The sequence below is a fragment of the Dicentrarchus labrax genome, unplaced genomic scaffold (genome assembly GCF_905237075.1).
Source record: "Dicentrarchus labrax unplaced genomic scaffold, dlabrax2021, whole genome shotgun sequence".
NCBI lineage: Eukaryota > Metazoa > Chordata > Actinopteri > Moronidae > Dicentrarchus > Dicentrarchus labrax.
Window position 1 is genome coordinate 23295040 of NW_026136713.1, and position 26320 is coordinate 23321359.

The window sequence follows — 26320 nt, forward strand, 5'->3', positions numbered from 1 at the left end:
GCTGGTTCACTTCCTGTTAATGAACTTTATCTTATTAACATGTTTGTTGTTGTTGTTGTTGTTGTTGTTGTTGTTGTTGTTGTTACTTCCTGTGAGTAGCTGATGGTTGAACCCCCATTCCTCATTGTAGTTCTGTGATCAATATGTGTAATGTGATTGATTGCTTCTATTTCCTTTCTGTCCGTCCTGTAGGGGGCTCCTTCCTGAGTCGAGGTTCTGAGGACAGACGGAGCTGAAAGTCATTCTGAAACCACAAACTGACTGCAGTCATCTGATCCACAAACAGGAAGTCAGAGAGAACAGGAAGTGTGTCAGAGTGCAACACAAACATGACCTTCATCGTCAACAGAGAACCAACAAAGAACCAGCAAAGAACCAAGCATAGAACCAACAAAGAACTAACAGAGAGCTAAAAGAGAACCAACAGAGAACAAACAGAGAACCATCAAAGAACCAACAGAGAACAAGCAGAGAGGCAAGCAGAGAGGCAAGAGACAACCAATAGAGAGCTAAAACAGAACCAACAGAGAACCAACCGAGAACCAACAGAGAACTAACAGAGAGCTAAAAGAGAACCAACAGAGAACCAACCGAGAACCAACCGAGAACCAACAGAGAACTAACAGAGGGCTAAAAGAGAACCAACAGAGAGCTAAAAGAGAACCAACAGAGAACTAAAAGAGAACCAACAAAGAATCAACAAAGAACCAACAGAGAACTAACAGAGGGCTAAAAGAGAACCAACAGAGAGCTAAAAGAGAACCAACAGAGAACTAAAAGAGAACCAACAAAGAATCAACAAAGAACCAACAGAGAACTAACAGAGAGCTAAAAGAGAACCAACAGAGAGCTAAAAGAGAACCAACAGAGAACTAAAAGAGAACCAACAAAGAATCAACAAAGAACCAACAGAGAACTAACAGAGAACTAAAAGAGAACCAACAAAGATTCAACAAAGAACCAACAGAAAACTAACAGAGAGCTGAAAGAGAACCAACAGAGAACTAAAAGAGAACCAACAAAGAATCAACAAAGAACCAACAGAGAACTAACAGAGAGCTAAAAGAGAACCAACAGAGAGCTAAAAGAGAACCAACAGAGAACTAAAAGAGAACCAACAAAGAATCAACAAAGAACCAACGGAAAACTAACAGAGAGCTAAAAGAGAACCAAAAGAGAGCCAACAGAGAACCAGCAGAGAACTAAAAGAGAAACAAAACAGAACAAAAAGAGAGCCAACAGAGAACCAGGAGAGAGCCAAGCATAGAACCAACAAAGAACTAACAGAGAGCTAAAAGAGAACCAACAGAGAACAAACAGAGAATCAGCAAAGAGCCAACAGAGAACCAACAGAGAACAAGCAGAGAGGCAAGCAGAGAGGCAAGAGACAACCAACAGAGAGCTAAAACAGAACCAACAGAGAACTAAAAGAGAACTAACAAAGAATCAACAAAGAACCAACTAACAGAGAGCTAAAAGAGAACCAACAGAGAACTCAAAGAGAACCAACAGAGAACCAAAAGAGAGTGAACAGAGAACCAACAGAGAACCAACAGAGAACCAGCCGAGAACCAACAGAGAACCAACAGTGAACTACAAGAGAACCAACAAAGAACCAACAGAGAACCAGCAGAGAACTAAAAGAGAACCAACAGAGAACCAAAAGAGAGCCAACAGAGAACCAGCAGAGAACCAACAGAGAACTAAAAGAGAACCAGCAGAGAGGCAAGCAGAGAGGCAAGCACAGAACCAACAGAGAACTAACAGAGAGCTAAAAGAGAACCAAAAGAGAGCGAACAGAGAACCAACAGAGAACCAACAGAGAACCAGCCGAGAACCAACAGAGAACCAACAGTGAACTACAAGAGAACCAACAAAGAACCAACAGAGAACCAGCAGAGAACTAAAAGAGAACCAACAGAGAAACAAAAGAGAGCCAACAGAGAACCAACAGAGAACTAACAGAGAGCTAAAAGAGAACCAAAAGAGAGCGAACAGAGAACCAACAGAGAACCAACAGAGAACCAGCCGAGAACCAACAGAGAACCAACAGTGAACTACAAGAGAACCAACAGAGAACCAGCAGAGAACTAAAAGAGAACCAACAGAGAGCCAACAGAGAACCAACAGAGAACCAGGAGAGAGCCAAGCATAGAACCAACAAAGAACTAACAGAGAGCTAAAAGAGAACCAACAGAGAACAAACAGAGAATCAGCAAAGAGCCAACAGAGAACCAACAGAGAACAAGCTGAGAGGCAAGCAGAGAGGCAAGAGACAACCAACAGAGAGCTAAAACAGAACCAACAGAGAACCAACCGAGAACCAACAGAGAACTAACAGAGAGCTAAAAGAGAACCAACAGAGAACTAAAAGAGAACTAACAAAGAATCAACAAAGAACCAACTAACAGAGAGCTAAAAGAGAACCAACAGAGAACTAAAAGAGAACCAACAGAGAACCAAAAGAGAGTGAACAGAGAACCAACAGAGAACCAACAGAGAACCAGCCGAGAACCAACAGAGAACCAACAGTGAACTACAAGAGAACCAACAAAGAACCAACAGAGAACCAGCAGAGAACTAAAAGAGAACCAACAGAGAACCAAAAGAGAGCCAGCAGAGAACCAACAGAGAACCAACAGTGAACTAAAAGAGAACCAACAGAGAACCAGCAGGGAACTAAAAGAGAAACAAAACAGAACAAAAAGAGAACCAACAGAGAACCCGGAGAAAGCCAAGCATAGAACCAACAAAGAACTAACAGAGAGCTAAAAGAGAACCAACAGAGAACTAAAAGAGAACCAACAAAGAATCAACAAAGAACCAACAGAGAACTAACAGAGAACTAACAAAGAACCAACAGAGGACCAACAAAGAACCAACAGAGAACCAGCCGAGAGCTAAGGATAGAACCAACAGAGAACCAACAGAGAACCAGCAGCGAACCAGCAGCGAACCAGCAGAGAACCAAGAGAGAACCAGCAGAGAGCCAAAACAGAGCCAACAGAGAACCAACAGAGAACCAGCAGAGAACCAACAGAGAACTAAAAGAGAACCAACAGAGAGCTAAAAGAGAACCAGCAGAGAACCAACGGAGAACCAGGAGAGAGCCAGGAGAGAGCCAAGCAGACCACCAACAGAGAACCAACAGAGAGTTAACAATTAACCAACAGAGAACCAACAAAGAACTAAAAGAGAACAAGCAGAGAACTAAAAGACAACCAACAGAGAACCAACAGAGAACCAGCAAAAAAATTAAAAGAGAAACAAAACAGAACAAAAAGAGAACCAACAGAGAACCAACAGAGAGCTAAAAGAGAACCAAAAGAGAATCAACAGAGAACCAGGAGAGAGCCAAGGATAGAACCAACAGAGAACCAGCAGAAAACTAAAAGAGAAACAAAACAGAACAAAAAGAGAACCAACAGAGAACCAACAGAGAGCTAAAAGAGAACCAAAAGAGAACCAACAGAGAACCAACAGATAATCAACAGAGAACCAGGAGAGAGCCAAGGATAGAAACAACAGAGAACCAACAGAGAACCAGCAGCGAACCAGCAGCGAACCAGCACAGAACCAACAGAGAACCAGCAGAGAGCCAAAAGAGAGCCAACAGAGAACCAACAGAGAACCAGCAGAGAACCAACAGAGAACTAAAAGAGAACCAGCAGAGAGGCAAGCAGAGAGCCAACAGAGAACCAACAGAGAACCAGCAGAGAACCAACAGAGAACTAAAAGAGAGCTAAAAGAGAACCAGCAGAGAACCAGCAGAGAACCAACGGAGAACCAGGAGAGAGCCAGGAGAGAGCCAGGAGAGAGCGGAGCAGACCACCAGCTGAGAACCAACAGAGAACCAGAGGAGAATCAGCAGAGAACCAACAGAGAGTTAACAATTAACCAACAGAGAACCAACAAAGAGTTAACAATTAACCAACAGAGAACCAACAAAGAACCAACAGAGAACCAACAGAGAGTTAACAATTAACCAACAGACAACCAACAAAGAACTAAAAGAGAACCAACAGAGAGCTAAAAGAGAACCAAAAGAGAGCCAACAGAGAACCAGGAGAGAGCCAAGGATAGAACCAAAAGAGAACCAACAGAGAACTAACAAAGAACCAACAGAGAACCAGCCGAGAGCTAAAAGAGAACCAACAGAGAATCAACAGAGAACCAGCAGAGAGCCAAAAGAGAGCCAACAGAGAACCAGCAGCGAACCAGCAGCGAACCAGCACAGAACCAACAGAGAACCAGCAGAGAGCCAAAAGAGAGCCAACAGAGAACCAACAGAGAACCAGCAGAGAACCAACAGAGAACTAAAAGAGAACCAGCAGAGAGGCAAGCAGAGAGCCAACAGAGAACCAACAGAGAACCAGCAGAGAACCAACAGAGAACTAAAAGAGAGCTAAAAGAGAACCAGCAGAGAACCAGCAGAGAACCAACGGAGAACCAGAGGAGAATCAGCAGAGAACCAACAGAGAGTTAACAATTAACCAACAGAGAACCAACAAAGAACCAACAGAGAACCAACAAAGAACCAACAGAGAACCAACAGAGAGTTAACAATTAACCAACAGAGAACCAACAAAGAACCAACAGAGAACCAACAGAGAGTTAACAATTAACCAACAGAGAACCAACAAAGAACTAAAAGAGAACCAACAGAGAGCTAAAAGAGAACCAAAAGAGAGCCAACAGAGAACCAGGAGAGAGCCAAGGATAGAACCAAAAGAGAACCAACAGAGAACTAACAAAGAACCAACAGAGAACCAGCCGAGAGCTAAAAGAGAACCAACAGAGAATCAACAGAGAACCAGGAGAGAGCCAAGGATAGAAACAACAGAGAACCAACAGAGAACCAGCAGCGAACCAGCAGCGAACCAGCACAGAACCAACAGAGAACCAGCAGAGAGCCAAAAGAGAGCCAACAGAGAGCCAACAGAGAACCAACAGAGAACCAGCAGAGAACTAAAAGAGAACCAGCAGAGAGGCAAGCAGAGAGCCAACAGAGAACCAACAGAGAACCAGCAGAGAACCAACAGAGAACTAAAAGAGAGCTAAAAGAGAACCAGCAGAGAACCAACAGAGAACCAGAGGAGAATCAGCAGAGAACCAACAGAGAGTTAACAATTAACCAACAGAGAACCAACAAAGAACTAAAAGAGAACCAACAGAGAACTAAAAGAAAACTTCTGCTTTTTGATATTTTATTGTGAAACATCTGCTGTGACCGACAGTAACCCCGGTTTAACGGTGCCCGGAAGCTGACTGTGACCGGAAATACAGTAATTGCCCACTTTACAAAATAAAAGCCGGGCAGTTTGTCAGATGAGCGGTAAATAAATAAATATTAGTTACACTGATAAGACCTGAAGATTCATCCAGATAAATATCTAAAAGATATAATCAATACAGTAGGAATAAACTAATCAATAACCAGTACAACCATTGATCAGACTACAGTTTGATCTGTTTTTCCTTAAAGACTGAACTCAGTTTCCAATGCTGGATTGACCTTTAAATATGTTTTAATTATTAAATACAGAACAAACATGAGAAAGAAGAGAATGCATCAATATAAAGTTAACAGGATCCATTCAGTGGTTCTAATAAGTAGACAGTATATCAATAATTATATGTGTGGTCTGCAGAGTGTATTTAAAACTGTATGTAGTAATTAGACTTAGACTTCTCTTTATTGATCGTTTTGGGATGACTCCCGCAAGGAAATGGAATTTCCAGCAGCTTACAAAACAGTGTAGAAAAATAAAGAGGTATGAAAAAAATACAGTACAAGATAAACAATATAAACAATAAACTCTTTGCTAGATATAGAAAGCAAATAATTATCAGCTTCACATTGCAGATCAGATTTATTCTTTTAAATAAAAATATTCTACCTGAGCAGTTCTGAATATTAATCCAGAAAGCTTTCAGCTGATTTCAGTGAATATAATAATAAGAGTTTTAAAGAAAGCTCTAAATCCGTGTGGATGAATGTGTGTTTTATTTTGAAGGGCCTGAGCGGAAGCAGTGTGGGTCATTGTCGGGGTGCTGCGGGGAGAGTTTGTCCCGCAGCTGCAGCTCGGTGCGGGATCAGATGCTGCTGAGAGGAGGTGGAGGAGGACCGGAGAACACCGACACACCGGTAAGAGAGCTGTGATCAGCTCAATCACTTTAATCAATAATCTGTTGATCGATACTTTGTTTCTGCTGTTTGACTTTAAACTGATCCGTTGTCAGTTTGTCTCTTTTTATTCTGGAAATCATTTAAAGTTCAACATTAATGAGAAACAGCGCAGGGCGACTGTAAAGCTCTGTTCAATGTCAGCAATTGATCACAATGTCAGCAATTGATCACAATGTGAAGTATTGATCACAATGTGAAGTATTGATCACAATGTGAACTTTAATGTTCGAACACACAAAAGAAAAGTTCCTTTATGGAGGAGCAGTTTGTGTGTTGGCCGCTGGGGGCGCTGCGGGAGTTCATCACTGATTGAATCAGTTTAAAACAATCAATATAATCAATAATATCAGTTATTTTCACTGATGACCTCAATGTTATTTGTGTAGATGGATACAGATCGATTTCAGTGTAAATACTAACGGATCAATTCAAACATTAAGTTCATGATTTATGATCAACGTTTGTTTCTTTTCCTGTGTCTGATAATCCATAAATATAATCAATCAATCAATCAATCAATAACGGCTAGAATTCAAAAAGACAGACAGACAGACAGACAGACAGCAGTGATTGATGATCAGAATCTGCTGATTCTGATCAAACAGCTGATTTCATCATCTTCATCTTCACTGAGTTCAAGGACACTGATGAGAGTGTGTGTGTGTGTGTGGGGGGGGGTCCATTAACACCCCTCCACACACACACACACACACACACACACTCATTATCCATTATTCATTTCCTGTGTTGTGACTGAACGATGAGCATCAAAGTGGTTGGGGGGGGGGGGGCGTCTGAGTGCATTTGCAAGTGTGTACCCTCCCCCCCCCAACCATCCTCCTCGTCTTCCTCCTCTAACCCCCCACCAATCAGTCTGAAAACTGAACACTGATAATTCCTGATGATTCATTCTGTGGTTATTGATTAGATCAATATATTGGAGCTACATTTAAGAATCAGTCATTGGAGTGAACGTTCAGACGTTATATTTCTTCAGCATTTTGTTATTGATCTGTGTTTATGTATTAATCATCTACATATTTATTTATATGATCAATACATAACCACAGCACAATATCTGAACATTCACACCAATGACACTGAGCTCCAATATATTGATCAGATCAGTAACCTGAGTATCAGCCCACTGGGAGTTTAAACGTGACTGCTGTGGATCATCAAACTGTTGACTATAATGTGTGAGTTAAAGATAATCAATATCAGCTATTGATCAGAGGTCAGTATCTTTACATAATATCACTTATTTTGAGCATCCATCAAAGTTAGATTATTGATTATTTTCATCTGGATTGATCGATAGATATAATTGAGTATCATCTGCAAAATAATGGAACTGGTCCAAGAACAGAACCTTGTGGAACTCCATATTGATCAGAATCAGACTGATATGATAATTGATTTTTGATATTGATCAGTTGAGTATTGATGTTGTGCCTGATCAGCAGCTCCAGTATCAGAGCTCTAATATCTGTGACCTTTGACCCCGACACCTTCGAGCCGTGTGCTGACTCAACCTGTCTGTGTTTAACGCAGAGAGAGCGACAGCTGCCACTCACTGAGAGAGAGAGACAGAGACATGTCTGTCTCTACACAGCTGGGTCTGCTGCTGTGGAAGAACTTCACCTACAGACGCCGACAGACGGTCAGTGACACACACACACACACACACACTGTACGCACACACACTCTGTACGCGCACACACACACACACACACTGAATGCACACACAGACACACACACACTGTACGCACGCGCACACACACTGTACACACACACACACACACACTCTGTACGCGCGCACACACACTGTACACACACACACACTGCACACACACACTGTACACACACTACGCGCACACACACACACACACACTGTACACACACATACACACACACACACACACACACACACACACACACACACACACACACACACACTGTACACACACACACACACTGTACACACACACAGGTCATAGGTCAGAGACATCCTGATAAAAGCTGAGGCATCATAGGAGAACTGGAGAGGCCATTTTGAATGAAATAATCAATAATATTATAATCAGAAGCTCTCATTCCCTGTGTGTCCATCGATCAATAACTCCTCATTAATTATGAAAGACTCCTAATGAGAACGACAGGAAGCTGCTTCCTGTTATTGATGAGCACTGTTGCTTCCTGTCAGTCTTACTGTGTGTTGTAGGAATTATCAGTCTCGTGCTTTGTTGATTCCCGTATTGATTGCTGATCAGTTTTCTGTGTGGAAAACAGGTTCTCAGCATCAGTGCAGCCGTTTCATGATCTCTGAGTCTCAACACGGAGTAGAGGCAGAGTGGGTCAGGATAGGTAGCCAACCCTGAACCCTGAACCCAGACCTGAACCCTGAACCCTGAACCCTAAACCCTAAACCCTAAACCCTAAACCCACAGTGCTGGTAGTGGTAGTTTCTTTCTTTCTTTGGATCGTTTCCTCCAGTCTCCTCCTCGACGTCTTTGTCTCCAGCAGACTGAAGAATTTGATGACTTTGTTTTTCAATGTTCCATTGATCGAAGAATCGATCAGTTCATAGGAATCTGATTCTGATCGATCGGACAATTTGGAACCGGTTCTCAATTCTAATTCCTGCTGTGCTGGTAATGTTATTGTGTTATTGATGTTGTTGACGCTGTTGTTGTTGTTGTTGTCCCTCAGCTTCAGCTCCTGGTGGAGATCATCTGGCCACTGCTGATCTTCTTCATCCTCATCGCCGTGCGGGTCAACTACCCTCCATATGAACAGCATGAGTGTGAGTTTAACAACCTTTATTGACACGTCTCGTTGAACACAGACAGACAGACAGACAGAATGTCTAATGATCTTCATCCTCATCATCATATGTGTGTTTGTGTACTGTTGGATTAGGAAGTCAGTCAGGGCCAGGTGCATGCTGGGAGTATTTAATCAGATTGTAAGCAGTAGTGTTCAGACCCTTGCAATTTTAAGGATGTCCGATATCATATGCAGCTTGACCCCCGATCGCTCGATTGATTCCTGATTATAAGTTATTGATGGATAGTGGAACAGCAAGTGCAGTGCTGGCTGAATGAAGCTGGTTTAAACTCTGGCTGTTGATTTATGACTTTATGGCGTTTTATCTGCGGCTGTAATGTCATTATCAAACCCGGTGAAGGTCACAGCACCGCGTTCAGGATCCATAAAGTCCCGATAGAGTGACATAAGAGCTCAAACAGGTCAGCCTCTGCTGTTGGGGATAATCAATAATCACGTTGATCAGTTCAGATTCTAAACAGAGCTGCATCCAGTCTTTATGCTAAGCTGAGCTAACCATGAGTGTTTGATTGGTTTAACGTTTCATATGTAAGAGCTAGTTCATTGTCTGTGGCTCTTTTTCCCAACGTGGTCCAACAGTCAACGGTTCGGAACCGGTTCCTAATGTCAAACCAGGTCCAATGAAAGGAGGTGGAAGATACCTGACAGAAAGACCTGGTTCGGCATTAGGCACCCACTCCCAACCGGCTAAATAATGCAATAATGCAAAGTAAGGCAACATTTCTGCCATTTTCAAAGGGATCCATTGACCTCTGACCTCAGGATATCTCTACACTGTAGAATAAAGTGCAGTAGTTGATGATTTAAGTGATCTTTTGTTAATGCTCCATTAAAGAAAAGGATTGAAGGTCTCTCAGTAGCAGCAGATGAATTCTGGAGCTTCAGGCGATGTTTTTTAGCAAAGGAACAAAAGCTGACAGACTGGAAACCAAAAGCTCCTCATTCTCCTCCCCTTTCTCTGAGCTGTGACAGTGTGCCAGTCTCTGAATAATCCCCAGTTCAGAAGAGATCAAGTCTGATCACTTGTGGCTGAAAGTGAGACCACATTAACCCTTGTTGAACTGCGTCTCAGGAAGCTGCTTCCTTTCCTGTTTCCCTCTGAAAGCAGAAGGTCTGTTGGTTCTGCTGCAGTCGGCTGTTTGAGGAATATTTCTGCTGTGATTCATGCAGCATGTGAGCTCCGACATGTTGAAACTCGCAGCGGCTCTCGGAGAGTTCAGCTTTACACGACATCTCCACCGAGTCTTTCCACAGATGGTTTCACACACAAACATCTGATCCATCCACTGGAGGACCTAAAGGTTTAAATCAGACTGTTCTCTCACATGTGTAGGAGACAGGAGTTGAGCTGGGATTGGTTTGTTTCCTAACTGCTGTTGAGATAGTGAAAGTCTGTGAGGATTACAGGGTGTGAGGGTGTAGGTTAGGCCAAAGAAGAACCCGTTAAATATTTGAGTGGATCTGAATCACATTATGTTTCTTTGGCTAAAAGAAGTGAATTTGTTTCTCGTGTGCGAACCCGTCATGATGAAAGTGAATGCTTAAACAGCGCTGTAGAAATAAACGCAGTATGGATGTCAGAAACAAGCAATCTGACATCTGATTTTTATATTCTTTTCCAAGTTGGAACTCGTCATAATGAAAGTGAAAGGTGTAATTTCCTTATCCAATGTACGTATAGCTCTATAGGGGCAAACCTTCTCCAGTACTGCAGGGGGTACTTGACTTCCTGAAATAATTATATAATAAGTTCAAGAAAAAGTATGAACTTATATTGTACCGATAACTCCTGGTAAGGTGAGATACACCTGAAGACCCACCTGAAGACCCGCCCTGCTCAGCCTCTGATTGTGTGTCCGCTGCCTTTGTTGGTCGGTCAGGTTTAGGCATGAATAAATGTCAAGTTTAGAGCCAATCAGGGCAGAGCAGGGGCAGAAAACAGGTGGGACACTAACGCCTGTTTAAACACATCGCGAGCTTAATGCTGAGAGAAAGCACCAAAACATTTGGGGCTGTGCTGAATTAGAGTTGGGAACCTTTTTGTTGTCCAGTTCAGGCGCTGTTAATGTGAGTTTCTTTATAACCAGTGAAAAAAGAACCCAAAGATAAAAACTGCTTCGACATTACTTTCTTTTCTAAACAGAATATATCAGTATAAAGTAATATATAATATAATATAAAGACTAGAAACATCAATAATATCTATTTTCATTCATCCCATCAGACAGGAGGTCTCACTCTGTGTGTGGAGACTGATTAAATAATCTGTAGATGAATCAATAATAAAATAATCTGACTGGATTACAAATACGCAGTGCACAGTTAGTGTGAGGCCTTATTTTCATACAATCAGTTATTGTCAGACTGCAGCTGATAGTTGAACTTTAATCATTAACAGATTATTCAAGTATCTGCTGGTTAGTTTTATGTTCATTGATTAATTCGGATTATTTGGACATCAGGACAGAGACAGTTTTCATTCTTGAAAAGCAGCTTCTAGAGTTTGAGGAAGATGTGATCCTGCACATGGTGCTGGGCCTGTTCGTCCTGGTTCTTATCTTATCAGAGTTTTGATTAGAAAGAGGCCAGTTGGCAGTCTTAAAGTTCTCTGATAGCAGCGTCTTCTCTCAGCGGAGTTAAAGGTCGCAGCGCTGACATTCTCCACCTGGAGCTCACTGCTGCAGCCGCTGATGATGCTGCAGATAATAAACCAATCAGAGCTTATCTAGCTGCAGCATGTCCAGGTGAACGTTCCAACGCAGCAGGAAGATAAAGAAGAAATGTCCTTAACATGTTTGAGATTAAATCTGACCGAGAAACTACACGTGTGTCAGCACAAACACGTGTTTCAATCCAACATACGACAGAAGAGTCTGATCTCCCATGAGTCTTAGCTGCAGAATTACAGATACTTTTACTGTGGTAAAAGATTTTCTGACTGCTGTAAATACTGTCACTTCCTGTTTTTGTTTTTGTCTGCAGGTCATTTTCCCAACAAGGCGATGCCATCGGCCGGCACACTGCCCTGGCTTCAGGGAATCCTCTGCAACGCCAACAACCCCTGCTTCAGAAACCCGACGCCCGGCGAGTCTCCGGGAGTCGTCGGAAACTTCAACGACTCCATGTGAGCCCGCCCTGTCCTCAGAGCTTTTATTCTGAAACATTTACAAATGTTTGACTTCTGTCTTCCTGCTGTCCTTGCTTTGGTTCCTAACGACAACTTCCTGTTCTCTGATTTCTGTCCAGAATTTCTCGTCTGTTTTCAGACGCCAAGAAGATTCTCCTGTACAGTCAGAACGATAAAAACCTGGACGGATTCAAGGAGCTCACTCAGGCTCTGCAGGCGCTGCAAAACAGCCAGTCAGGTCGGTAACAGTCGGTAACAGTCGGTAACAGTCGGTAACAGTCGGTAACAGACAGTTACGGACAGTAACAGACAGTAACAACCACTGTATCCACGGTTACATATGGATAATCAATAACAGCTATTGGCTAATAATAATATAAGAAGCAGTAAATGAAAGTTGAGTTTTAGGGGAATAATTCTGTTTGTTTTCCTTAATTAATCACATTCATCCAACTTTCACTCCAACCTTGGATTACACCCCCCCCCCAGTGGTTCTGCCCCCCATTTTGAGAACCTGGTTCACAGTCGTCCCTCCCATGCTGTAGGATTTTCAGGCTCATTGAACAAAAAGAATTTTGCTCCTTTGTGTGTTAATTTGCAGTTTTATCTCTGTGGGGGGCGTTCCTTTTCTCTACCTGCTCCGACCTGCCGCTCCCCTCCACTGACCTGCCACTCCCCTCCACCTCCTCCTCCTCCCCACCTCCTCCTCTTCCTCCTCCTCCCCTCCGATGCAGCTCTTTATTCTCTTTAATCACGTCTGATCACACCATCTGAGTTGCTGTGATGTGAGCGGGGGCGGGGAGGCGAGCTGCAGCAGGTTTACCTGTTGGAGCGTCCTGGGGTGATCTCACCTGAGCAGGGATCAGCCTCCGAGCTGTCAGCGAGTCTGCGGACCAGAACCTCAGCGAGTGTGCGGACCAGAACCTCAGCGAGTGTGCGGACCAGAACCTCAGCGAGTCTGCGGACCAGAACCTCAGCGAGTCTGCGGACAAGAACCTCAGCGAGTCTGCGGACCAGAACCTCAGCGTCTGCAGGCCAGAACCTCAGAGAGTCTGCGGACCAGAACCTCAGCGTCTGCAGGCCAGAACCTCAGAGAGTCTGCGGACCAGAACCTCAGACCTGGCCTCAGCAGGCAGTGGTCAGTGTGTCGCCGCCATCACACTGAGAGCTGCTGGGTTCAAACGCAGCTGAACAAACTTCATCCGGACACACAAGGATCTGAACCGGGATCAGTTCACTTCAGGGTTCAGGGTTTCTGACAATCCCTGGCAGATGATTTGTCGGCTGCAGTGTAACAATGAATCATTAATAACGAGGAGTAAACGTCTGATTGGAGCCGACGTGTTTCTCTGTTGGAAGCCCTTACTCATTTGACCAATCACATCACAGCAAGCTGCTGATGTCAGACAGCTCGGCGACCCATCACTAAATCCTCCTGAGGACGGTTTGTCCCTGCGAGGCCTTCATAGCTCCAGCCTGCACTCCTTGCTGCAGCTAACAGTTATTGATTAGTGATCGGCTGATTGGGAGACTCAGTGTGTTCATTGATTTTAAACTATTGACAATATAATTAATAGATTTTATTTTTTTTTTCAGATATTTTGGCCATTTCATCCGTTTTCTTTGCATCAATCTTCATTTGTTTGTAACTTTATTGACAAATGTTGCTATGTTGACCAGGTTCATCACATTTATCCATCTTTAGAAGTTCCTGTGTGACACCAAACAGAGCTCGTATCTTATTGATCACACTGAGCAGATATCTGGACATAGACGCTGGAGCCGTGTTGTTGTTGTGTGACTGATGTCTCCAGTTCCTGTCAGTCCTTGTCACTGCTGCGAGTTTAAACCTGCAGAAGAAGAAAGGGCTAGGGGCGGGGGGGTTATGCGTGCGGGGCTTTGTCCAATAAAAAGCTGCTGGGATCCAGGTTTCCTCCGAGTCCTGCAGACGTGTGACAACACGCAGCCGACGCTGCTTGCGTGTTTTATCACAGACGCCCAAATATGGTCACAGCTTCCCTCTGCCGGTCTGCAGCCTCACCTGGAGCTCAGAGAGCTGATCCAGAGTTCTGGTTTGGTTCACGTCCACAAAACTGACGAGCAGCAGGAGCAGGAGGAGGATCAGGAGGAGGAGGAGGAGGAGGAAGAGGAGCAGGATCAGGAGGAGGAGGAGGAGCAGGAGCAGGAGCAGGAGGCGGCTCAGGTTTCTCTGATTGTGGTTCTTTGTGTTTTCCTGTCTCAGGATTCCAGCTGAAGCACTTCCTGCGGGACAATGAGACTCTGTCTGCGTTCCTGCGGAGCAACGCCTCCTTCCCCGAGCTCAGCGTGGAGCACATCAGGGAGGCCCACGTCAACCTGGAGAAGGTGAGGACCAGTCTGCACATGCTCAGTGTAAACATAAAAACAGACACTGATGAACCTGCGAACCTTCTCTCTCAGATCCTCTTCAAAGGTTTCGGGGTCCACCTGAGGGACATATGTCCCAGGAAGGGGGGCAAGTGGAGTCTGGAGGACTTTGTGATGATTGGTGGATCAGATTATCAGATATTTCTGTAAATATCTAAACGTTTGGACTTTTAGTTTCTTAATGAACTATTGATTGAACTATTGATTATCCCTTTAAATCAATATAAGTCCAGGTCCCCTTAAGGCCAGGACACACCCACCCGACGGCACGGGACACACCGAACCGACTCGAGTCACCGACCTCGCCTGACTGTCCGACGACGTCCAACGGCCGATAATCGGGTTGGTGTGTCCGGGCCTTTACTGAAGTTCTCACTGTGTCTGTCAGTCCGTCCTGCTCTGATGAAGACTGTGGTTGAAAGCTCAGGTAGTAAGTGGAGCTCCAACTAATGATTATTTTCATTCGTCTGTCGATCGTTTTCACCGGTTCACCATTGATTAGTTTGGTCCAGAAAAATATTGATCCTCAAAGATCTTCAGTTTACAGACGTTCACTCTGAGATCAGATTCAGAAACGAGCAGTTAATGAATATCTGCTGATTAATGTAATAATAACTATATGATTATTATAATATTATTATTTTTATTCAAATATAAATAATAATCAGTTAATTCAACTCAAACAATTTCAGTTTGAAAAAAAATTTGATTTGAGTAGAATTAACTAAGTATTATTGTAAAGATAACTTGGGTAAATTAAGTTAATTGAACTTAAAACTAGTCATTATGTTACAGAATTTATCTGAAGAAAGTCTCTTTAATACATTTTATTATTAATTATACAAATATTCCCACTTTCAATTTTAAAACAACTTACAATTAATCGATACTCAATAAGTTTTCTGTGGACCATCTAATGGAACAGTTAACTATAGTTGTTACTCACATTAAATCTTTCCACTTATAAACAAACAGGTTTTACTTCCACATTATTAAAAATCGACTTCTTTTACTGAGCTGTGTCGTTCGGCGTCTGTTTCATTACTTTGATATAAAGAAACATTCCTTCCAAATATCATTCAGGTTCCTGCAGGTTCAGTGTAAGACCTTTAAAGACCTTTATGGATGCACTTTAAGAGCTATTTTACACCCACACGGACAAAGAAAGTACAAAGGATGTCAGTGATCCATGCCTGCAGGGTTGGGAGGGTCTGCCTACTTTAACTGTACTCATTAACTGTACTAGTAATCTAATGATCACACTAACTGGATTACTTTCTGTTACTTTTGAAATTTCCTCAACAGCAAACATTCAAATAAAGACTGAAAAAATCAGATTTTTATGTTTTCTGTGTCAGTGGGTTTCTGACCTGAGGGTTGAGACCCCCACTAGGGGTCGCTAAGGCCTCACAGGTGGTCACGAGATCGTCTTGATCTTAAAGGCTGTAAGAAAACTTTAAAAAAACATCGTCAGTAGGCAGACATCTATTTAAGACTTTAAATTATTTTAATCATTTATTTTATTTTGTTTGGGTACACGCTGCAAAGTTTTGTTTATTCTGTTTATAAGGATATTAGTTTATAAGCAGTATCAGTTACACTGTGAGAGATTAAAGGTGTGTGTTGTGTTGAGTGTTTTCACCTGAAGCTCCAGGTGTGTTACTGTGTGTGTGTGTGTGTGTGTGTGTGTGTGTGTGTGTGTGTGTGTGTGTGTGTGTGTGTGTGTGTGTGTGTGTGTGTGTGTGTGTGTGTGTGTGAGTATGTGTGGGAGGAGGCGTGTCCCGGCGTGTCCTCGCTCTGTACAGTCTCAGTTTTCGGCGCCCGGAGACTCGTTGGTTCTCTGTGAAAGCGAGCTGCACGTCAGCGAGTCTTTTGTGTGCAGAATGTACGAGCTGCTGAAGGAGCGTGTGAACACACCGTCTCCATGGCAACAGGGACACATGACTGTAAAATCCCGCAGTCAGAGACAGTTTACGTCCTCAGTCAGAGGACGTTAGAAAGACAGTGAGTAAATCTCAGGTCAATGAAATGTCCTATTGATTATTAAAATGTGTCTTTGTGTCTCTCAGGGGGAGGTGAAGTCCGATCCCGACGCCGTCAAACAGGTTGCCAGGGCGACCAACAATCTCCTGGACAGTCTGGGTTCGCTGGCAGTAGAGGTAAGAGACAACGCTGTGATGTCTTCAATGTTCAATCAGACGTGTCCTACAGTGGAAAGACAGACAGACAGACACTTCCAGCGTACAGTCGGGTCCTCCAGCGTACAGTCGTGTCCTTCAACATACGGTCGGGTCCTCCAGCGTACAGTCGTGTCCTTCAGCATACGGTCGGGTCCTCCAGCGTACAGTCGTGTCCTTCAGCATACGGTCGGGTCCTCCAGCGTACAGTCGTGTCCTTCAGCATACGGTCGGGTCCTCCAGCGTACAGTCGTGTCCTTCAGCATACGGTCGGGTCCTCCAGCGTACAGTCGTGTCCTTCAGCATACGGTCGGGTCCTCCAGCGTCCTCCAGCACCAGACTGGGGGCACTGGGTTCTCCTGGCAGTGTCTCAGTGTCTCCATGAGTCTTTGTGTCCACATAAAAGCTGTTTTCCTGCAGCAGAGACAGACGAGCTCCCAGCTGAACAAAGACTCAGAGAACAACAAACAGTCAGCATCTTGCTGAGACGCTACAGGCTGCAGCTGGTGGACATGTTGGAGGTCACAGAGACACAGAGGACACTCTTAAAGCTCCACACGACAATAGTAACATTTAATATTCACAGTGAAAGTGGTAAAGAACCCACAATGACGCACCATCAACTCTACAGCTCTACTGGGACATACTGGGAGAGCCTGGAGACAGACTAGAGACAGACTAGAGACAGACTAGGAGAGACTGGGACATACTGGGACAGACTGGGAGAGCCTGGAGACATACAAGAGACATACTGGGAGAGACTAGAGACATACTGAGACATACTGAGACATACTGGGACAGACTGGGAGATTCTGTTTTGTTAAAATAATTTCAGTTCTTCTTCTGTCTGATAATCAGAGTAAAGTTCAGTCACAGTTTGTTGTTTTTCACCCTGAGGTTACACACACACAGACACACACTCTCACACACACGCACACAGACAGACAGACAGACAGACAGACACTCTCACACACACACAGACACAGCTTAATTGGAAACATGTGACTGCTGTGTTTTGTTTGGTTTATGTGGAGAGAGAGAGAGAGAGAGAGAGAGAGAGAGAGAGAGAGAGAGAGAGAGAGAGATCAATTTACAGGAAGCAGTAAAACAAACAGATTGATCGTTTAATCAACTTGAATGATCCTAATAGTCTCTCTTCTATCAGTTCATGAGCTTTATTTTGAAATTCTTGTTAGTTTTTTATTTCAGTTTATGGACAAATTTTTTTGTGTTCACAGTCTAAACCAACTTTATTTAAAACTCATCGCTGTCATTTGGAAACCCAGTGTGTCCCAGAAGGTGGACTCTGACAAGGCGGGAAACTAACAGTTAACATTTCCAGAAACTTCTGACCTACTTTCATCACTGTGAGCTTTTCACAGAAAAACAGCAACATGTTATAGAGCAGCATAAAACACTAAAGTTCAGCTCTTTGTCCATTAATATACTCATTAATTAATAATCATTCGCTGGAAGTTACCGACACGCTGCCGTTAACTTGTAGTTCGTCTAAAAAGAGACAGTGTTTCACATTTTATTAGTTATCGGACGTCTGGATCTTAAGTTAGCAGAGAAACAAGCTGAGCTAACGTTACGTCCTTTGTCGGGACGGGACGTCCTTTGTCTGTCCAACAGCGTGGGAGAAGCAGTGATTGTTAAGGTGGAACTGCTTTATTCAGTGTGTTTAGTGGTTTTAATCAGCGGGTCTGTTTGTGTTGGAGAGGAGGAGACCTCTGTGGATCATTGGGCTCCCGGTAGAAACCTCCTGAACCATGAACACTGAAGGAATCCTAACCGGGAGAAGCTGACTGCAATGACGCCAATGGTGGTGAAGACAACAAGTCCCGTGATCCCACGCTGCTTCACCACCTCATCACACTTCATATTTTCTTATTGTTCTGATGTGAGAGGCCCCCTAGTGGCAGAAAGTACAGATTTAATTTATATAATTAACGTAATTAACAGGCAGCTGTAAGAATCCTACAAACAGAGATAGAAACATCTAAAACTTAAACCAGCTTTCATCCTGTGACAGTTTCACTTCTGCTGAAGTTTCAAAGTGTCGACCTGTAGTAACCTCTTCCTCCTCCTCCTCCTCCTCCTCCTCCTCTTCCTCCTCCTCCTCCTGGAGCTGCAGGAAACAACAATAATCCTCTGTCTGAACCTCTTTTAGTTTCCCTCCACTGACAGCTGGAGTCACTGCTGACTGCGCACATTCACACTCAACGTTCAACTGTCTTTTCCTCTTTTCTTCCTCAAATAAAAGCTTACAACAGGGACTAACAGTGACTGTAAAGGATCAGCATTATTATACGTCGTTAATGCAGTAATAACACTTCATTAAGTACCTCTCATGGAGTTCCATCAGTGCCTTTAGGCTGATGTTGTATCAAAACCAGCTTTCGCTGTGAGAACTTGTACCTCTCACAATCCTTTTCTTCAGTCACAAATAATAAAAGTTTAAATAAATACAGAAACTAGAAGACCAAACGCATCCGTCGGTACCAACCACGTCACGCTAGCATGTCAGGAAGGAGGCTAAATAACACTCCAGTTGGGCTAAATGTTGGCAATCCATTGACCTCTGACCTCAAGATCTCTGAATGAAAATGAGTCTATGGGAACCCATGAGTCTCCCCTTTCCATCATTCCCATCCATTTTATGGATAAATTGGGAATGATGAAGCTCAGACATACTTGGAGCCACTCCTGCAGAAGTCAGTGCCCCAGTCAGAAGAATCTGTCATTTACATTTTAAAATGTTTAGAAGCTAAATTTGTCGTCTTTTATCTGAAGTCAGCAGAAATCAGCTGGTCATCAGTCAGAGCTTCAACAGGAAGTGTTCGTCACTTCAGTGTCAGCTATTATTTTTTGGAGCAGAGGTCAGACGACTCATTTTTAAATTTCTATTTATTTCATGAGTTTGTTCTCTGGTTTATGGGGCAAAGTGAAGCTCACTGAAGAGTTTGTTCGCAGGTGTTAACGGGTTAAAACATGTAAAGATAGTGTGGTTGTGAGTTGGTGTTTAAGCAGAAGCTGCTGAGGTCAGATAAAGCAGTAGTTGCACAGAATATTCTGGGTATCAATATCAAAGGAAATCAGTGGGCGGGGCCACCAATCCATCCTCTCCAATCAGAGCACCTGAGAGAATTTCCCCTAGTGCCAATAAAAGCCTTTGTTTATGTCTATTTATTTAATGATTGATTTATGTTGTTATATTTAACTGATGATATGTAGAATCCAGTGTCGGGTCTCGGACCAGTCTAACCAGTGTCCCCTCTGTCTGTGGTCTAGCTGGCTGGTATGAAGAGCTGGATCGACCTGAGGAACGAGATCATCTTCCTGACGCAGAACGCCACGTCGTCGCCCAGCACCATGTACCAGGCGGTCTCCAGGATCGTGTGCGGCCACCCCGAGGGCGGCGGCCTGCAGATCAAATCCCTCAACTGGTACGAAGACAGCAACTACAAAGCTCTGTTCGGAAACCACAACAGCAGCGAGGACGAGCCTGCGGCGCTCTATGACAACTCCTCCAGTGAGTACTGGTTCTATGTATTCTGGATTATATACTGGTTTATATACTGGATTATATTCTGGATTAGATACTGGATTAGATACTGGTTTATATACTGGATTAGATACTGGTTTATATACTGGTTTATATTCTGGATTAGATACTGGATTAGATACTGGATTAGATACTGGATTATGTACTGGTTTATATACTGGATTAGATACTGGATTAGATACTGGTTTAGATACTGGATTAGATACTGGTTTATATACTGGTTTATATTCTGGATTAGATACTGGATTAGATACTGGTTTATATACTGGATTAGATACTGGTTTATATACTGGATTATGTACTGGTTTAGATACTGGATTAGATACTGGTTTATATACTGGATTAGATACTAGATTATATTCTGGTTTATATACTGGTTTATAAACTGGTTTAGATACTGGATTACGGGTATCGGGTTTATACTGGTACAGGTTTTATTTCCAGTATTGACTGAAAGTAATTCTGGATTTCTTTTTATTATTATTTAATCTTTTTTGTTGTTATATTTGTTTTCATCTTTAATTATTGATGATGAATTATATATTTATATTTATTCTTAACCACTCTCATACAGCTTTGGTCAAGATGTTGATCATTAAGATACAGTTGAAACAAACCCGAGTCTAAATGAAATTACATTACTTTTATTTTGAAAGAACCAGGAAATACCTGCTTTATTCTGAAACTCTGTGTGTTTGCAGCTCCGTACTGTAACAGTCTGGTGAAGAACATGGACTCAAACCCGATGTCCAGGATGATCTGGCAGGCTCTGAAGCCCCTGCTGATGGGGAAGATCCTTTACACCCCCCACACCCCCGCCACCCAGAGGGTCATCCACGAGGTATGACATCACTTCCTGTCTCATCACTTCCTGCTTCCTGCAGGAGGAACTCTCAGTCTCACCTGTCTGTCTGTGTCTTTGGTGCGTTCAGGTGAACCGGACCTTTCAGGAGCTTGGTGTGTTCAGGGACCTCGGCGGGATGTGGGAAGAAATGAGACCAAAAGTGTGGAAATTCATGGAGAACAGCGAGCAGATGGACATCATCAGGGTAAACCGGCTCCGCCCACAAGTCTGCGTCATCAGTCATTATTTTATTATTATTATTATTATTATTATATATTTGTTATTCTTTATTTATTATTTATCGGTGATTTATCATTATCAGTTCAGAGGACAGATGTTTCAGCCCATAGTTTGATCATATTGATCGTCTTGATCAGCAGTCAGTCAGTGCTGTCAGTGTCTCCATGGAGGATCAATCCCATTGTTCTGTCCTGATCATTCCAGACTCTGCTGAAGAACAACGTCACTGCCCGCTTCTTCCACGCTCAGCTGACCGACACCGACTGGACCGTCGCCGATATCTCCAACTTCCTATCCAAGCAGGCAGAGGACCCAAGGCCGTCGGGCAGCGCCCTCACCTGGAGGGACGTGTTCAATGAGACTGACCAGGCCATCATGAGCATCTCCCGCTTCATGGAGGTCAGAGTTTAATCCACAACCATGTAACAGGTCATCTGTCCTCACAGGGTCATGTGAGCCTCACTGGTGTCAGAGACAGCTGTCCAGTAGCTAGCAGTGTTAAGCTAACTGCAGCGCTCACACCATCATAGACATCAGACAAAACAGTGACGGGACAAATACAAGACTGAATGCTGTGAAATGTCTCACTATATCTGTGACGTTCCTACACCACGAACGACGCTGCTGCCTCGCATCGCTCCTGGCTAGTCGAAAGCAACCGTTAGCTTTGCGCTGTTGTCATAATTTATTGTCAGCGTTTGTCAGAATACATAAATTAGTATCATCGATCACGTTATCTGGGGAAGCTAAGGTTAGCCAACCAACATATGCACTCAGTTAGTATTTTGCTCGGGATAACGTTGACGTTGACTTTGCACAATGCGTGAGCTCAGCATGTTTCAATCTATAACTCTGATGATACTCTCTGTATCGCAGTGATTTGTGTTCAGTGCCAGCAGGTGAGCATTCAGGACTGCATTATCAGTGCTCTCTCCGTATGTGTCTCAGTGTGTGAACCTCGACAAACTGGAGCCGGTCTCCACTGAGGAACGACTGGTCAACCAATCCATTCTGCTGCTGGAGGACAGGAAGTTCTGGGCGGGTATCGTGTTCCCGGACGTCGACCCCAACGCTACCGAGCTGCCGGCCAAACTCAACTACAAGATCCGCATGGACATCGACAATGTGGAGCGGACCAATAAGATCAAAGACGCGTAAGGACACACACACACACACACACACACACACACACACACAAATGAAAGAGTTCCTGTTCCTGAATGGTGGGAACGACCTCACTGACCCTGAAAAAGACTCCCAGCACAGAGAGCTGAGGTGTGTTTGTTTACAGGCTCTGTGAGTTAGGACAGTAAATACTGTCCCTTTAATCTGTCTCACTGCGGCGATATAAGCCCACAATAATAATAATTTTACTTTCTATGTAATGGCTTTTTAGTTTTCCCTTTAAAGTTACTGTACTTCTTCATCAAACCTGTTGTCTCTCCTCCTCTTCAGGTACTGGGATCCAGGTCCTCGTGCTGACCCGTTTGAGGACATGCGGTACATCTGGGGCGGGTTCTCATACCTGCAGGACGTTATTGAGCAAGGCATCATCAGAGCGATGACGGGCACCAAGGAGAAGACAGGCGTCTACATCCAGCAGATGCCGTATCCCTGCTACGTAGACGACATGTAAGAATACTAACCAGATATCAGCTGCTCACCTGCAGAGTCCCCTTAGCAGCCCTAACCTGCTCCCCTTCTGTCCCCTGTTTCAGTTTCCTGCGGGTGATGAGCCGCTCCATGCCTCTCTTCATGACTCTGGCCTGGATGTACTCGGTGGCGATCATCCTGAAGAGCGTGGTGTATGAGAAGGAAGCCAGGCTGAAGGAGACGATGAGGATTATGGGATTGAATAACGGCATCCTGTGGTTTAGCTGGTTCATCAGCAGCCTGATTCCTCTGCTGATCAGCGCTGGACTGCTGGTGCTGCTGCTCAAGGTGACATCCATGGACACACAAAACCCAGACCAGGGACGCACAATACCCAGACCAGGGACGCACAATACCCAGACCAGGGACGCACAATACCCAGACCAGTATATTTAATGTCAATCAACGGCCAGCGTTCCTCACTTGTTATCAATCTGTCTTTGTCCTGAACTCGTTGTGTCCTTCTGTACAGAAGGGGAACCTGCTGCCCTACAGCGACCCTGGAGTGGTCTTCCTATTCCTGGGTTCCTTCGCCGTGGTAACCATCATGCAGTGCTTCCTCCTCAGTACGGCCTTCGCCCGCGCTAACCTGGCCGCCGCCTGCGGAGGAATAATCTACTTCACCCTTTACCTGCCCTACGTGCTCTGCGTTGCTTGGCAGGACTACATTGGCTTCGGAGCCAAAGTCTTCGCCGTAAGACACCAAAACTCTCTAACGTTATGACGCTGTGTTTTTATTGGACAGAGTGAGTCAAGAGTGTCCTCCTTCCCCGCAGAGCCTTCTGTCTCCTGTGGCGTTTGGGTTCGGCTGTGAGTACTTTGCTCTGTTCGAAGAGCAGGGAGTCGGTATCCAGTGGAAAAACCTGGTCTCGAGTCCTCTGGAGGAGGACGACTTCAGCCTCCGCACCGCCATCATCATGATGTACTTCGACTCCATCTTGTACGGAGTCCTCACCTGGTACATCGAGGCTGTGTTTCCAGGTGAGACCTAACATCAGACGCAGATCCAGTTTACTGATCCAGATCCAGTTTTATTAAGATTAATTTTCTGTGCGTTTCAGGTCAGTATGGGATCCCTCGACCCTGGTATTTCCCCTTCACCAAGTCCTACTGGTTCGGAGAGAAAGACACAAAGTCCAACAAGGTCCCTCTGAACCGGAAAGAAAACGCAGAAGGTGAGATTGCTGTAATGTAGATTGACCACACGGTGGCGCTACTGAAATAGAAAAATACAAGTGTTATTTTAATCTCCTGTACTCAATGTAAGACTTTTAATCTGAAGGAGACTTCCTGTTCTTCCAGCTGTGTGTATAGAGGAGGAGCCTGCTCACCTGGAGCCCGGTGTCTACATCGAGAACCTGGTGAAGGTTTATCGGCATGGGAAGAAACTGGCGGTGGATGGACTGACACTCGGCTTCTACGAGGGACAAATCACCTCCTTCCTGGGACACAACGGAGCTGGGAAAACCACCACCATGTGAGTTCTGATCAGCCAGCAGCAGTAATCAATACACATTTAATAAAGCACTAAAATAAGGTGGTGGTGGTTAGATCAGATACACGCCCAATTCAACAACAACTCCTAATGGTGTCAGTTTTGTGCGTGTGATGCTATCTGAGGAAGTTACCATACTGTGTATGAACTACTGGTTCTCTGCTTCCTTTGTGGTGCTGGAGAGAGACTGCTCTCATGGGCTGTAGCTTATTGGTCCCCCGACAACAACCAGATATTTATCCTGCTAGAAATTATTCTGGTGTCAGTGAGCACCAATTTGCCTCTGATGTAGGGACATCAAATCAGGACTAAAATTATATAGTGTGAACTCAGCTTATAGATCCAGATCAGGTGTCTTTAACTCAACCATCTCCCCTGCAGGTCCATCCTGACCGGTCTGTTCCCTCCAACCTCTGGTACCGCATACATCCTAGGCAGAGACATCCGGACTGAACTGAGTGCCATCAGACAGAGTCTGGGAGTCTGTCCCCAACACAACGTCCTCTTCAGCATGTGAGTCCTCAGTCTGTGTTTAGGTCTTTTATTTTGAAAAGGTTCCCGTCCAGTTGTTCATGTGTTGTGGCGCTCCCTGCAGGCTGACGGTGGAAGAACATATCTGGTTCTATGGCCGGCTCAAAGGCCTCTCAGAGGAACAGGTCAAAGGTGAGATCCAGCAGATCCTGCAGGACACCGGGCTACCGCACAAACGCACCTCCAGGGCCAGCGCACTGTCCGGGGGCATGCAGAGGAAGCTATCTGTGGCTCTGGCCTTTGTAGGTGGGTCAAAGGTTGTGATCCTGGATGAGCCAACTGCCGGCGTCGACCCCTACGCCCGCAGAGGGATCTGGGATCTGCTGCTTAAGTACAGACAGGGTGAGTAGTCCCGTTGGGTCGGTTTAATCGCTAGTTTTTACTCGGCGGCCGGACTTCAACTTCCTGTCTGCTCTCAGGTCGGACCATCATCCTGTCCACGCACCACATGGACGAGGCAGACATCCTTGGCGACCGGATCGCCATCATCTCCCACGGGAAGCTGTGCTGCGTGGGCTCATCCCTGTACCTGAAGAACCAGCTGGGGACAGGCTACTACCTGACGCTTGTGAAGAAAGAACCAGAGCCTTCCCTCAGCTCCTGCAGGAACTCATCCAGCACCGTGTCCTTCAGCAAGAAGGTCTGAGCCGCACCCTGATCCCTGACTGCAACCCCACACCCTCTGTCTGTGCAGTATTTTGTCCTCTATCTGTGCAGTATTTTTTCTGCAGTATTCTGCCAGTAGCAGTACTTTGAAACGTCTGTGTTGTGGGTGTTTCAGGAGGAGGAGTGCGCCTCGGTCAGCAGCAGTGATGCCGGACTCGGCAGCGAACATGAAAGTGAGGCCGCTACCATCGGTGAGCTCTCTGTTCCTGTGGAGCGTTTTATTTATTCACCTTCAGGTGGGTCTGATCTGTGTCTCATGTCTCCGTCCTCAGAGAACGGCCCTGCGGCGTCCATCTGTGATGTCCCCTTCATCCACCCTGACGTGTCCCTGGTCTCGGGTCTGATCCTGTGTCATGTCCCCGCCGCCCGTCTGGTGGAGGACCTTGGACACGAGCTGACCTATGTCCTGCCCTACAGTGCCGCCAAGGACGGGGCCTTCGTGAAGCTCTTCAAAGACCTGGACCTCAAGCTGCCTGACCTCGGCATCTCCAGCTACGGAGTGTCTGACACCACGCTGGAGGAGGTGACGAAGTTTAGAGACATTATGACCAAGCCATTAAGGACATAATCCGA

The 26320-nt window shown here is 44.7% G+C and overlaps 1 protein-coding gene across 2 annotated transcripts in view; it reads left to right on the forward strand.

Moving 5' to 3' along the window:
- Positions 1-6038: 6038 nt before the first annotated feature.
- The window catches only part of abca1b (ATP-binding cassette, sub-family A (ABC1), member 1B), a 35226-nt gene continuing 14944 nt past the window's right edge, over positions 6039-26320 (forward strand). For both annotated transcript variants that reach the window (XR_007887035.1, XM_051419770.1), the window contains exons 1-23: positions 6039-6148; positions 7745-7853; positions 8903-8996; positions 12023-12164; positions 12287-12405; positions 14410-14531; positions 16643-16732; positions 20045-20285; positions 21020-21159; positions 21251-21367; positions 21607-21801; positions 22351-22556; positions 22858-23034; positions 23121-23343; positions 23528-23749; positions 23832-24036; positions 24117-24230; positions 24358-24532; positions 24932-25063; positions 25146-25423; positions 25501-25721; positions 25863-25938; positions 26020-26270. Coding sequence is in view for 1 of the 2 variants with exons in the window: in XM_051419770.1 (XP_051275730.1) it covers positions 7788-7853; positions 8903-8996; positions 12023-12164; positions 12287-12405; positions 14410-14531; positions 16643-16732; positions 20045-20285; positions 21020-21159; positions 21251-21367; positions 21607-21801; positions 22351-22556; positions 22858-23034; positions 23121-23343; positions 23528-23749; positions 23832-24036; positions 24117-24230; positions 24358-24532; positions 24932-25063; positions 25146-25423; positions 25501-25721; positions 25863-25938; positions 26020-26270 (3606 nt within the window). In the remaining variant the exon portion in view is untranslated. The remainder of the gene's footprint in view (positions 6149-7744; positions 7854-8902; positions 8997-12022; positions 12165-12286; positions 12406-14409; positions 14532-16642; positions 16733-20044; positions 20286-21019; positions 21160-21250; positions 21368-21606; positions 21802-22350; positions 22557-22857; positions 23035-23120; positions 23344-23527; positions 23750-23831; positions 24037-24116; positions 24231-24357; positions 24533-24931; positions 25064-25145; positions 25424-25500; positions 25722-25862; positions 25939-26019; positions 26271-26320) is intronic.